The 13,762-nt window shown below is 41.2% G+C and overlaps 1 protein-coding gene across 1 annotated transcript in view; it reads left to right on the top strand.

Moving 5' to 3' along the window:
- myt1b (myelin transcription factor 1b) overlaps positions 1–13,400 on the top strand; it is a 112,649-nt gene extending 99,249 nt beyond the window's left edge. Inside the window, exons 13-25 of the mRNA XM_040153891.1 lie at positions 1,972–2,186; positions 2,947–3,137; positions 5,869–6,126; positions 6,787–6,941; positions 7,235–7,297; positions 7,725–7,793; positions 8,299–8,361; positions 8,681–8,761; positions 9,383–9,604; positions 10,715–10,806; positions 10,918–11,021; positions 11,961–12,104; positions 12,269–13,400. Of these exons, the coding sequence (XP_040009825.1) occupies positions 1,972–2,186; positions 2,947–3,137; positions 5,869–6,126; positions 6,787–6,941; positions 7,235–7,297; positions 7,725–7,793; positions 8,299–8,361; positions 8,681–8,761; positions 9,383–9,604; positions 10,715–10,806; positions 10,918–11,021; positions 11,961–12,104; positions 12,269–12,412 (1,801 nt within the window). The 3' untranslated portion in view covers positions 12,413–13,400. The remainder of the gene's footprint in view (positions 1–1,971; positions 2,187–2,946; positions 3,138–5,868; positions 6,127–6,786; positions 6,942–7,234; positions 7,298–7,724; positions 7,794–8,298; positions 8,362–8,680; positions 8,762–9,382; positions 9,605–10,714; positions 10,807–10,917; positions 11,022–11,960; positions 12,105–12,268) is intronic.
- Positions 13,401–13,762: the final 362 nt, after the last annotated feature.

Raw genomic sequence — 13,762 nt, forward strand, 5'->3', positions numbered from 1 at the left:
TGTATACAGTTATGTACAGCAGTGTGCATTATATGGATGGTTAACATTACCCATGCTAATGGAGTTAAAAGTTAAGTTAGCTTCGTTTAGGCAATTGCCAATTTCAGATTAGCTAGCTAACCACATCGTCATTGACACACCCAACTCACTGTAATATAAGCAAGAGGAAAAAGGGAAATGTTTGATAGAAAGATAGGGAATAAATAAATGATTAAATGTTTGCTAAAACCAAAAAAGAAGAGAAAAGGGAAGAGTGCAGGTTGTTCCAGAGAAATGTATTGGATGTAAAGGACATATAACAAGCTTTTTTACCAACTGATTTTAGGTTATAGGATAAAAGTATGTAGTTTAATTTCCTTTTACATTCAATTTTGATTATTTAACTAATAGTATTTGATGCATTCGGTTATGTTTTCGACTTGTGATATCCCTTTAATGCTTTTTTGTCTGTTTTGGGGCTCCATTGATAAAATGGTGAATGACAAGAACTAAAAGAAAAAGGTGAACCTTTCACCTACATAAAAGCTGTCTCCCACAATCCAAGCCTAACACAGCTGAGTCCTTTTCAAGGTTAGCCTCTTTACTACTGAGCCACATAGAAGCCACAACGACAATCCTGACCTTGGTTACTGTGCCCCTAACGAGAGGTCGTGCTGGCCTGTGAATGGCTCAATATAACGAGAAAGTCATGAAGCATCAAGTCTGGCAGTCTAATCATTACTGTCAACTCAAACACTGAGATCTCTTTATCTCCATTCATCTCCCCAACAGGCCAGGCACCGTGATCACAGCCAAAAGAATGATAATTAACCCAAACCAGACGCTGGTATTATGCTAAGTCCGCGTTCTTCGTCATTGGTATTTTAATTAGTAATGCAGCCGATAAGCTAATTATGCAAGTTATAGGGGCATTGCGGGGGATAGGAAAAATAATTGCTTTCCTTGAGGAAAACCTCATCAGTGGTCAAACAAAGCATCAAGGATTAAAACATAATAAGGCTTGCTTTGTTTTTCCTTCTCACATTGTTATTAAAATTAACTTGGTTGTCTGTTATGTATTGGGCTGAAGAATTCCTCGTGCAATCCATGTTCTAATGGAATCCATGTTAAATTCATAAAAAGGAAAAAAATCCCCTGTGATCAGTGGTAGAAAGTTTTTTGCTGTCATGAAAATCCTCCTTTAGACCGACTCTGCTGTGAACATGTATTATCCGTGTGCCAGTGTGGGAAGCCCCCCCACAGCAGTGTAACAACAGGCCAGGTTATGTAGCTTATTAATGAGCGTATGGTTGGTGACTAGAGACTGTGATATGGGCTTCAGTGGTACAGGATGCAGTGGAGGAAAAAAAAGGCCTTGGCCAAAGGGAGTGGAGGGCTCTGAGATAGGGGGGGGGGGTTAGGAAGGTGACTCCACTCCTCCTGTCTCTATCCTCCAACCTTGCCTCCCTCCCCATCTCTTTCACCACTCCCCTTTCTTTCTTTCCCACTCTTCTCTCCGCCTCCTCTCTTCTTTCCCTCTTCCCCCAGCCTTCCGCCTCTCCCTAGTCTATCAGTGGATTTATGCCAACAGGTCTGACAAAAGCCCAGGCTCTCCAGGAAAACGAGAGGGCTTAAAGCTCATAAATTCCATGCTGTACAACATGCAAATGTGCCCTCTGCTGATAAGAGAGCTTTTAATCCTGCTGCACTCCTGCTAAGTACACCGTTGCCCCTATCTTTACTCTCTCTGTGTCACTCTACCGCCCTCTCTCATTCCCGTATTCTTTTTCTCCTCTCTGTTTTTTGTTTTGATTGTGTGACTATTGCATCAATCCTCATTTGTTTCCCATCTCTCCTTGTCTATTCTATTTTATTCTTGTCTATTCTACTTTCCGCCTTGTTTTGTGTTTAATCCCCTGCCCTTTCTCCTTTTTTCACCCACCTCCCCATTCCCGCCATTATGAGCTCTCACTCTCACTCTCCCCCTCACAGGCCCATGTGCTTTGTGAAGCAGCTGGAGGTGCCCCAGTACGGCAGCTACAGGCCCAACATGGCACCTGCCACGCCTCGCGCCAACCTGGCCAAGGAGCTGGAGAAGTACTCCAAGGTGTCCTTCGATTATGCAAGCTTTGACGCTCAAGTGTTCGGGAAGCGCATGCTTGCTCCAAAGATGCCCACCAGCGAAACCTCACCTAAAGCCTTCAAAAGTAAGAAAGGAACATTGGTTTCTTTTGAGGGGCTCAGGCTGGGATGTGATATGCCAGCTAAGGCTTTCCATTCACTTTTATATGAATATTTTTCATATTTTTACAACATATTCTACTGTTGGTGTTTTAATAAGAGATAGTTTGACATTTTTTTGAAATGTGTTTATTTGCATTCTTGCTGAGAGTTAGATGAGACGAGAGTATTGAAACCACCCTCATGTCTGTATGGGAAATATGAAGCTACAGTCAGATGCCAATTATCTTAGCTTAGCACAAAGACTGGAAACACGAGGAAACGGCTAACCTGGCTATATCCAAAGGTAAAGAAAATCCACCAACCAGCACCTCTAAAACCCACTTATTAATATGTTATATCTTGTTTGTTTAATCTGCACAAAAAACAAAGTGTATGATAACAAATTTTGGTTTTATGGAGGTTATATGCTGGACTATTTCTTTGCTGATGCAGTGACTTTCTTGGGAAAGCAACTCTAAACTACGGACCTTTAGAGGTGCTGGCGGATTTTGTCATCTTCAGACAGAACCAGAATAGTTTTTTTTCCCTGTTTCCAGTTACGCTAAATGAATCGGTTACTCACTGTAACCCTTCTCATCTAACTCTCGGCAAGAAAGCCAATAGCCCAAGATGTCAAACAATTCCTTCAAAGTGGGATTTTGTTTGCCTATACACTATTCTCCGCCTTGTTGTATCCTACATATATGAACATCTGATCAAAATTAACTTTCTGTGCTCCTGCAGCTAAGCCCTCATTCCCCAAGTCAACGTCGCCCAGCCTAAGTCTCCACGGTTATGGAAAGAGCTCCTCCACCTTGGCCTACGACTACTCCCATGAAGCTGAGGCCGCTCACATGGCTGCCACTGCCATCCTCAACCTGTCTACACGCTGCTGGGAGAAACCTGAAAACCTCAGCACCAAACCCCAAAACAAGGTAAACAGACCACACCTATCCATAGATAGTTTTTTTCATATTAGTTAACATATATTAAGGACTGTAATTCAAGACTAACAGTACAGGAAATAAATCAATTATCACCTATCAAAAATTACCTTGCAGATGATAACAATCCGTCATATATGGCTGATTTTATTATTGTAAAGTGTTACCCTGTTCTTCTCTCTATAGCACTCAGAGAAAGAGATTATTAGCCGATTGCAGTGCAGAATGAAACATTGCAGACCACAGCTGGTGAGATGAGAGGGGGAAGCAATGGGTGTGCCCCTCCTCTTTTCTCCTCTCCTCTCCTCACTTTGCTCATTTTTTTCACTCTCCATCAACTCTGCATGAATATATCATCAGGAGGCATTGGCTTACAGCAACAGGATGGTGTTGAGATGCAGTTGCATCACCTTTCCCGTCCTCTTTCATCCTTTCATCCCTCCATCCCACACACTTTTCATGTTGTTATTGAATTTGGCTGGCTGCCAGTTCCCTGGATTACTTTTCCACCAGGTAGTCTTTTTTCATTATCTGCCGGACAGATCTCTCTCTCTCTTTCTCCACTCCCACGACTCTTTCTTTCATTTTCTTTTCACATCTCTTTTTACTTTCTTTTAGCTTCCTCTCTTCCTCCCTATGCAAGTGTCACTGTTTCTCACTGTTTCTCTGTCCATTACTCTCTATCTCTTACTCACTCCCTCTTTCCCCTCTCTGTGCACAGGGGGTGTAATTGGAGCACCACTTTCCCCCATATTGTGATTTTTAAAAGCCTTTTTGCTACACAGAGGAGAGAAAGTGACTGCTTCATCATTTTTCGATTTCCTGACATGGTTTTAGGAAGATAAAAGTGAAGATTAATGTCTCTGGCAGCACAGCAGAGAAAGGTGTTGTTCAGCGAGGCACTGATCCAAGAGCAGGCCTTAGCGGCACAGTATTACAGCGCAGAGCAACCGGGGACTGATCTGGAATCAGAATCGGAGCCAGTTGAAATCCAATATTGAAACATTGGAACACTGAGCTCATCAACCAGGGACATTTCTGGGAACCGTTCCCGCCTTCTCTCCTCCTCTTCTAACCCTTTGATTTTCCTGGCCCTGGACCAGCCCATATGAGCGCCATTTTAGATGAGCGCTGAAAACATGGCTCATCTCACCCCTCTGTTTCTGTTCACCTGCCAGCACTATCATAGAGCACAGAGAGATGAACTGTGATGTTGGTGTTGTTGGCAAAGTTTTACCAGAGTACATTAGATATCATTACTAACATGCTTAAGCGGTGATGGGGGTGCTGAACTCGAACACCTAGCACTCTGAAAAAGTGCCTCACACTCCTGTATGACTGCGTAAATGCTTGTTTTGTACAAGCTTGAGGGCGGTTTTACAAGCAGATGAAGGTGGATTGGAGAGGAGGAAGAAATCAATGATTTCATCACATGAAAATTTTGTTTAATCGGAATCTAAATCGATCCCTGTGGACTTTGACTCGGTTATATGACGTTATGATTCATAAAAATGTAGGTATATTAATGTTAATGTTTATGTGTACCGCTGCAAAGAAATCTGCTCAAGACTGTTATTAATCACAATGATCATCACATAGTGATGATTTACAATGTATATGAGACTGCTTCTCATACACACTGAAGTACACTAGAGGAAACTGCATTAGTAATTTATATGTGAGAAAACGTAATTAGAATTAACGTTTAAAGTTAATTAAAGTTTCTCTATTCATTTTTGCAAGTTACCAACTATGTATGGAGGCCCCAATAATAAATAAATAAATATAATAAAATAACTAATCATATTGACAAATAGAGTGAAACATATAACTGAACCAATAGATTCTAAATTACTCAGTAAATTATTAAAACTCAAGGCATTATTATAATTTGTCATTTTAGTATTTGTAATTTCCTAAGGGGGATTAATTTTACTTCATGAGTTGGCACCTCACCTTTCAGCCAACCTTCATACGCCCCCTACCTCTCGTAGCAGGCTGCTAACACGTTTAGCCAGCTAACTGTCTGGTCTGTGCTGTCTGGCTATTAAAGGAAGACAAAAATGCAAATAAATAGATAAATGAATAAATCTTCAAAAATTTCTAATCAGAAATCGAATGGAAGGCTACACATCCTACCTACCTAGCCAGCTAACTAGCTAGATTGGCTCTTGTGAGGAGCCAGTGTTAATGGCAGCAGCTAGCTGGTTAATCCAATGTTACCATGGCAGTGTTGTGATTCTAAACATATTCTTCAGAGGAACACACACAACTCTGTGAAGAGAAAACAGACCACCAGACCTAATCTTAGACTCCCCTAGCCAACAGGAACTAGCTAACTAGCTAGCAGTTGTCGAGCCTGCCAAGAAAGGGATAGGGATGTCATTATGAAACAAAAACTGATTTTGGCATTTCGGCATTTTGAAATTCAGATTTCTCTTTTGAAACAATAAAAGAAACATTCCATAATTATGTGTTGATGAGTCAAATATTTATACAATTTTTGCATAGTTTATTATATTTCATTTTATGTATTCATATGATTATTTATTTCATAATGCCTTCTTCATTCATTTAATACTGAACACTTTGGGACTCTACAAGTGTGCTGTTCAAAAAGGCATTTAGAGCTAACTCTTTAGTCCAAGATGATTAGTTGTATGTAAAGATGATGATGTTGTGATGCACCTCCAGTTATGAATACCCCGTGTTTTGTCTCCAGGAAATGGACATTGAGGTGGATGAGAATGGCACCCTGGACCTGAGTATGAAGAAGCCCTTTAAACGAGAGGGCAGTCTGTCCGCCACCAGTCCCGGGGTTCGGTCCCCGGACCTTTCTTCCTCCTCCTCTTCCTCGCTGCATCATGGTGGAAGTAGCGGGATGACATCACCGAACCTCCACGCCTACAAGCAGGAGGATTGGGAGGGACCTCTGGATTACACCAAACCCAGCCGCCAAAGGGAGGAGGAAATGGATGAGGTCAGTAGAATTATACTGAGCAAAAGTACAAGCTCCAAACACGCAGCCTTTCCTGTGGTATTAGCCACAGAGGAAGTATTGCAACATAAATAACAACAGACAAAATTCCCCCTAAGCTTTTAGAATAAAAAGTGATGTTTACATCACTTTGTCTTTGTCTAATACCCTTGTTTTATTTCCTATCCCCCTTTCCTCTTTCTATTATTCATTTATTTCACTGAAATGTGAGAGTTACTGTACAGTTAAAACATTGCACTGTGTAACAGAGTTGGTGTGTCAGGTGCATTGCACCATCCTGGCTTTGGCATATGCAAATTCTTACTCCTTTGAACTTTTTTCAAAAGAAATATAAAGGGCCTTGAATGTAAATTTTTTATGAGGACATTCTGCATTCGGAAACATCACTTGTCTACAAAAGAATAAAAGGGGATCAGATCAGAGACTTGTGTGCACACATTGTGGTTTGCAAAGTTTCTTTGCTTGTAAACAAATATGCAAATTGTTGCGAGAAAGCTGTCACTCAAAAATTGTCTAAAAAATCAATACAACTAACACAACACCCTAGTGCAATTTAAATAACAAAAGGACCATAGTTCACTTTCCAGTGCATTAATGTTTTGGACATCTTTGTGCATGTCTTCATTTTTCTGCATTTTTCAGATGGAGCACACTGGCCAGTCATTTGTCTCGTCTGACCCAGAGGACTGTGAAATGATGCAGGACTGTCTAGAGGAGAGGAAATACCCAGGAGAGGTCACAACCCCAAGCTTCAAGGTCAAGTTCCAGCCCAAGGATAGCAAGAAGGAGCTGCTCTCGTAAGTCTACAGCCACATTAGCGGGTTTGTTTTGCTTTGAGCTAAATGCTAACACCAGCATGCTGACTTGCTCACAATGACAATGTTAACATGACAAGTTCACCATCTGTTAGCATGCTAACATTAGCTAATTAGCAGTAAACACAAGGTACAGCTGAGGTTGATGGGCAAGTCATTAGTTTTGCAGATATTTGGTGATAATAACACTCCCACCCATAAATAGCCTAGACTCTCTAACTCTGCCTTTCTGCCTCTTTTCTCCTCTGTTTATCTCTCTTTCTCACCATCTCCAGGTGCCCTACACCTGGTTGCGATGGCAGTGGCCACATCACTGGAAACTATGCGTCCCACCGCAGGTATGGACCATTGCAGACTTATATGGTTGATGCAGTATGCAAACACTCGATGTATAAACTCTAGTAAGAAATATTAACTCTACTGAGACTCCTCTGCTGCCCACTCTGCACCTGAGTCCAAAGCAGATGCACCACGACTAATTCAAATATTTTATTTAATCCTGACATGCCAGAGGCAATAATGTAGCGTGAGCCCGGGAAGCAAAGACGGTCATTGACTTTGATATGCATCAGTAATTTACTTCTTGCTGTCTGTCCTCTTCTTCCTAAATGACCTTGGTATGCCTTGCATTCTTGATTTCCCTTCACTCATGTCTTTTTCCTCTCTCCTTTCAATCTGTTCACACTGGCTTTCCTCGCCCCCTATTTCATCCTTCTCTTCCTCTGCCTGTCCTCTGCTCTTTTTCCTTTCTCTTTTTTCTCTCAGTCTGTCTGGGTGTCCTCTCGCTGATAAGAGCCTTCGGTCCCTCATGGCGGCCCACACCCCTGAACTCAAGTATGTCTGCTCTACACCTTCACTGCCTTTTCACTGCCACTTCACTGCACTGCTACTGACACCATCCAATGCCACAGTGCTTTATTCTGCTGACGTTAACTTATCTTTTGTTGCTTGATGCTGCCTTTGCTGCCGCTGCATCTGTCACGGTGTGTCTTTTTCTGCAGCTGGCTTGGACTATGCTTGCTTTCACTTCAATCAGTTCATGTAAATGTGAAATGGAACTGTAATTCTGTAGTATATATAGCTCTTCACTCGAAACCAGGCTTATCACAGCTCACTGTGGACGGATTCAAGCAGTGTTTCAATGGCAAAGAGACTGAAAAGATTGGATTTAAAACAAACATGTATAAGAGTGAATAAAAAATGAGCAAAATTAACAAGCGGACCATTTCTCTCCTCTGCATAATGCTATTTTCACAAGACACTCCACTAAGAAACATCCTTTTATTATTTTTTCTGCTAACCTTGTATGAGTGTTGAACATTGCTGTTCTCTTTCCCAGATGCCCGACTCCGGGATGTGATGGCTCAGGTCACATCACAGGAAACTACGCCTCCCACAGAAGGTAACAAACAAAAAACACACATGCACTCACATAAAATGCATACACAAACATGGACACACATTCACACAGTCAGTCAGAGAGGCCTAGTGACAGTTCATGGTAGAATTAGACAGGGACCACATACTCACACTTTCCAGACCTTTCCATTATCCTATTTTCGGCCATATTAGGCGTTTTTGAGTTGATTTGGTTTGTAATTTGGTTGAACAACCTCTGTAAAATTATCGTTCTTTATAATGTTCTCTCCCTTTATCAAGCAATCACTTCACCAGACCTTTTTTCAGCCCTATGTTATCAACTCCATACTTTCTGTTTTCAGTCTCTCTGGGTGCCCGCGTGCCAAGAAAAGTGGAATTAAAACTCCTACCAAGGACAACCAGGAGGACTCCGAGCTTTTAAAGTTCGTACCGCTCAGAAAGCCATAATGTCTGCTTTTAGCGAGACTGACGGTAAAAGTAAAATGCAATAAAAAAGAAAAAGAGAGAGAGAAGAAAGTTACTGTGAATCTGATGCACAGGTAGTGACCTGCCCCCATAACTGAATCAAACAATTAGGCCCTTACTGATGGGAAAATACACTTACTGCAGATACTGATTCTGAATGTAGTTCATGGAAGCGTATCGTAGAGTACATAATCAATACATAATAAATACATGGGCTTCATATTGCATTTGCACACAAAACAGGTAACTTAACAGCATGTTGATAACGGCATGTGCTAAACCTTAATAGCTCTTGTATTAGTAATAATTTCATTGCATAAATAACAAAATGTCAAACACAGATGTAAGAAAATGAATTTGGCCCAGTAGAGAAAGTATATAACTTTAAATCTTTATTATAATATTCTCAACTTTCTCTACAGTTTATATTTTGGGATTCTCCTTGTCTAACCCCTCTGCCCTCTCACTTTCTTGTTTCTTTCTTTGCTGCCTGGCTTTACCACTTCCTCTCCCTCTCCTGCTGCACAACTCTCCTCTGTCCTTTTTCTTGTTTCCCTCCTTTCCTCTGCTCCCTGTAGATGCCCGGTGCCGGGCTGCGACAGCCTGGGCCACATCAGTGGGAAGTATGCCACACACCGCAGCGCCTATGGGTGTCCGCTGGCGGCCCGAAGACAGAAGGAGGGTCTCTTGAATGGCACACCCTTCAACTGGAAGGCCTTCAAGACAGAGGGGCCGACCTGTCCCACTCCAGGCTGTGATGGCTCCGGACATGCCAACGGAAGCTTCCTCACCCACCGCAGGTAAGCTGCGTGTGGCAGTTTTTGTTTTTTCAAACTAACTAAAACAGTTAGTTGTGGGCCTGTTTCTGGCTCTCTAAAAGAGAAGATAGTGGTGTAAATATAGACTTGGTTTGACAGGGAAACAACTTCAAGCAAACAAAGTCCTGTGCAGGACAGTTTTAAGAAAATCCATGTTTATGTTTCTATATCATACATGTTCATTTAAAGAAATAGCTCAACATTTTGGGAATTCTTATTTGCTGTCTTGCCGACATTTAGATCAGAATAGTGATACCACCATCATGTCTGTACATTAAGTATGGTGTTAGAACCATAGATGGTTGGCATAGCTTAGTTTACAGACACAGAAATATAAAAATGAAGGTTTCTGATTTGCATAATGACAAGACACCAGGAAGTCACTGTGTTTAACTTGCTTCTTTTACATTTCTGTCTGTGTACTGAATAATCAAATGAGACATTTTGATAAGTGAGCTTTACAAGTGTTGGTAAGTGTTGAACACAGGAGAGAGCCAGCTGTTTCCAGTTGTCTTCTGGTTCTAGCTAAAACAGCTAATGCACAAACATGAGAGTGTTACATATCAGTCTACTCAAAACTCTCAGCAGAGGAGCGAATAACAGTGTGTCTACACAGGAAGTGTTTCAGCTACGTTTTTTAGTGATGATTCTCTTATGTGTGAAGGAACAGATACACTCCTATTTGAATCAATCCATCTGTCTACACAGGGTGCACAACAGCTTGCGTTTTGCGCTATACATCCATAAATGCAACCCAAAAGCATATTTTTAGACCCCAAGTCTATTTTTCTGCATTTTAAATGTGTAACTACAGTGACTGTGTATTGGGGTTCTGAGTGCTTCCAAAATGTCATGTGTCCCACAACCCAATACTGTGCCTGAATGCCTCCTGTGTACACACACATGGAGCACCAGAGCTGCTGCTCTGCTAACAAGCTGTTCACACTTGTCCACTGCAAGTTAGAATGTCCAACACTATATTTAAATAATGTCAAATGTGATAGCTCAGGCTACGGAGTAACCGGTGTGATGTATGTGACGCATTAAGTAACATTAAGCCCCCCCTCCCCCATGTGTCAATTGTGTCTCCAGCCTCTCAGGATGCCCCAGAGCCTTGTATGCCAAGAAGAAGGCCAAGTTCCCCACAGAGGACTACTTGAGCACAAAGTTCAGAGCCAGTGATGGTAAGATGAAAGAAAATTCCGTGTGTATGAGATCCTTGCATGGGGCAATTAAAACAGGCACGGAACAGACACTATTCTTTTCTATTCTAATGGATCTGGCTTCTCCTTTAGTTTTGGACAATGATGAGGACATCAAGCAACTCAACAAAGAGATTAACGACCTCAACGAATCCAACAATGAAATGGAGGCTGACATGGTCAACCTGCAGACTCAGGTATGTGTTTCTGTTTTTGTTTTATTTTAGCCTACAAATCACTGAACATGTGGTGGATTCTTACAGGACAGTCGTATGTGAGACTTAAAGTACTGAATTCAGTCACCGGAGCCTGTTAAGGAAAATGTGATGTATGGTTAACATATTACGAAGACAAAGCTATAAAACATTTGGCCTGGTTATGAAGCTTAATTTAAAAAGAAAAAAAAATTATACAATTTTCTGCTTTGAAATGAAAAGTTGAATTTATAAGCAATAATTCTCACCCTTGCACAGTTCAGTACACTCAAGGATTAGCTACTACATTCTCACTTGGTCTAGTATGACCTGTGGTTTTGGTGGCTAATGTTAGTAAACCTTAGGTACCGTAAATATCTTTATTTTAACATTTAACATTATCCCATAATTGCATCTTGTGGCTACAGTGGTCATCGAAAAAACAGAGGCTTGCTTAAAAGGATAAGGCAGGCAACATTCTATGTTTGTGTTACTGTCAAGAAATCCCAGGAAAAGAGAAGAACAAACAGCCTATGGCTCTCAGTCCCAAGCCCATTGGTTCCTATTGGACAGCTAAATCGTAAAACAGCTCATAAACATGTAGTTTCATTTTTAGAAAAGGCTCAGTAATTTCCCCAAACAGCTGGACACTGTAGTTTTTAGCAAATGTTATTCCAAATAGGAGGAAATATTGCATTTGTTGGGGACTATTTTCAGCCACAGATGAATACATGTTGGTGTTTTAGTGAGTATTTCCAGCGACGGTGTATGTGGGATTGAGGAACATGTTGCCTAGCTCACGATACTTGTTAGTAGGATACATTCATCAGTGGATCTGGTCTTTTCATGGAAAAATTAATTTCTAGTTACAGAAAAAGATGAGTTACAACCTAATGCCTAAAGTGGTACCACTGGTAGAAATCCTGTTGCCGTGTGTTGCAGATCTCCTCCATGGAGAAGAACCTGAAGAGCATCGAGCACGAGAACAAGATGATTGAGGAGCAGAACGAGGCTCTCTTCATGGAGCTGTCTGGTCTTAGTCACGCCCTGATCCGCAGCCTGGCAAATATACGCCTGCCACAAATGGTGAGTTGGTATCCACATACACACATGGGGCTGGACCATCTCACACTCACCTTTTTGACTGATTCAATGTATTTGCTTTGATGTGAATCCCGTGCGTTTAAAAGCACATTGGCTTTTGTTTCCCTGCTCTTCTCAGTTGAGATTGGTTGTTGTTTGCACCACAGCAGGAGCCAATCACCGAGCAGAACTTCGACAGCTATGTGAGCACCCTGACCGACATGTACACCAACAAGGACTGCTTGCAGAGTCCCGAGAACAAGGCTCTGCTGGAGAGCATCAACAAAGCTGTGAAGGGCATCAAAGTCTGAGGCTCGAGACACACATACACACACAGACACACACACACACAGAAAACGCAAACCGTCCTGAAGCGCAGGAGTGTGACGGAGGTCAAGATGGAGGGATGGAGAGATGAAGGAGAGATGTTGAAATACTCTACAATATATTGAAATATGATTCAAAAACAAAAAGGGAATTCAGGTTATTTAAATAAACGGCAACTTAAAAAAAAAATCAACCCAGGGAACACTCTGTTAGAAGAGAGTGACGCGGACCAAAATCCACACCACGCTGCTGCTGGGATTAGGAGGAGGAAACAGATCCTTCAGTCAGAATGGATGGAAAAGAAGAATAAGGTTACTAGAAGTTGTATCTGGGGGATTTCATATGCTGTATGTTTACCTGTTGTCTCTTTTGTGTCCTTAACTGTTTTTGGAGGTTTCACTGTTGCGCGGCTGATCAGTTTTCGCGCGTCACGTCAACTAAAACATGGCGGAATGCGAACAGGGGACTGCTGGCAGGAGCTTGGTGACATGAAGCGAAGGACACAGATGAGTTGGATGCGAAGACTCTCAGTGCTTGTCCTGTAGCATTCACTGTGGCGAGTGTGTGCGCTCGCCGGCTCCAGAAGCTCCCTGATTCATGACCACACACACCCCAGCAATATGAAGCATGCACTAAACTGAATTTGTGTTTGCTTTGTGGTTTTACCGCAGCGAAGACAACAGGAGCGCAATGTTGACTCAGTTTAGTGGGAAAAAAAATTCTTTAACTAAGGTCATGAGACAGATCCAGGAACAGTGTAGGTGGTTTATTTTTCATGGGACAGCTGATATCATGTTTGAAAAGCAGCAGATAAATCCTTTTTTTTTCTTTTTTTGTAAACTGAAATGATAATAGTAATAGTGTGCACACATTCAAATTGAGTTAGTCATATCAATAGTATTTATCAACATAGGAATTGCACTTAATTTCATTTAATAGTTTTGTGGTACAATAATTATTGTTATATATGAATTATTTAAACTTGTGAACATTTAAATTGTAACTTATTGCCATTTATGTTATTGAGGTTTATTTATTTGAAGCAATCTATTTATTAACTTGGTTTTGTAACACACAAAAATACATCTTTACTGATTATCATGGTCAAAGCGAATTGCAGATGTCTTACGTCAATATTTTAAAATCTATATAGATAACTGACAAGGCGTATTTTGTTTTGAGTACTTTTTAAAGACCTTTTTCAGTGCAGATGTTTTATAACTGACAAAATTTTTTGATAATTTTACAAAAAATCTTATTTTTTTGGGTTGTTCTTGTTTTTCTCCCTTTTGTTTATGTTCTTTCTGTTACTGCTACATTCAGAAACCCACTGC

Source organism: Xiphias gladius, chromosome 18 (genome assembly GCF_016859285.1).
Source record: "Xiphias gladius isolate SHS-SW01 ecotype Sanya breed wild chromosome 18, ASM1685928v1, whole genome shotgun sequence".
NCBI lineage: Eukaryota > Metazoa > Chordata > Actinopteri > Istiophoriformes > Xiphiidae > Xiphias > Xiphias gladius.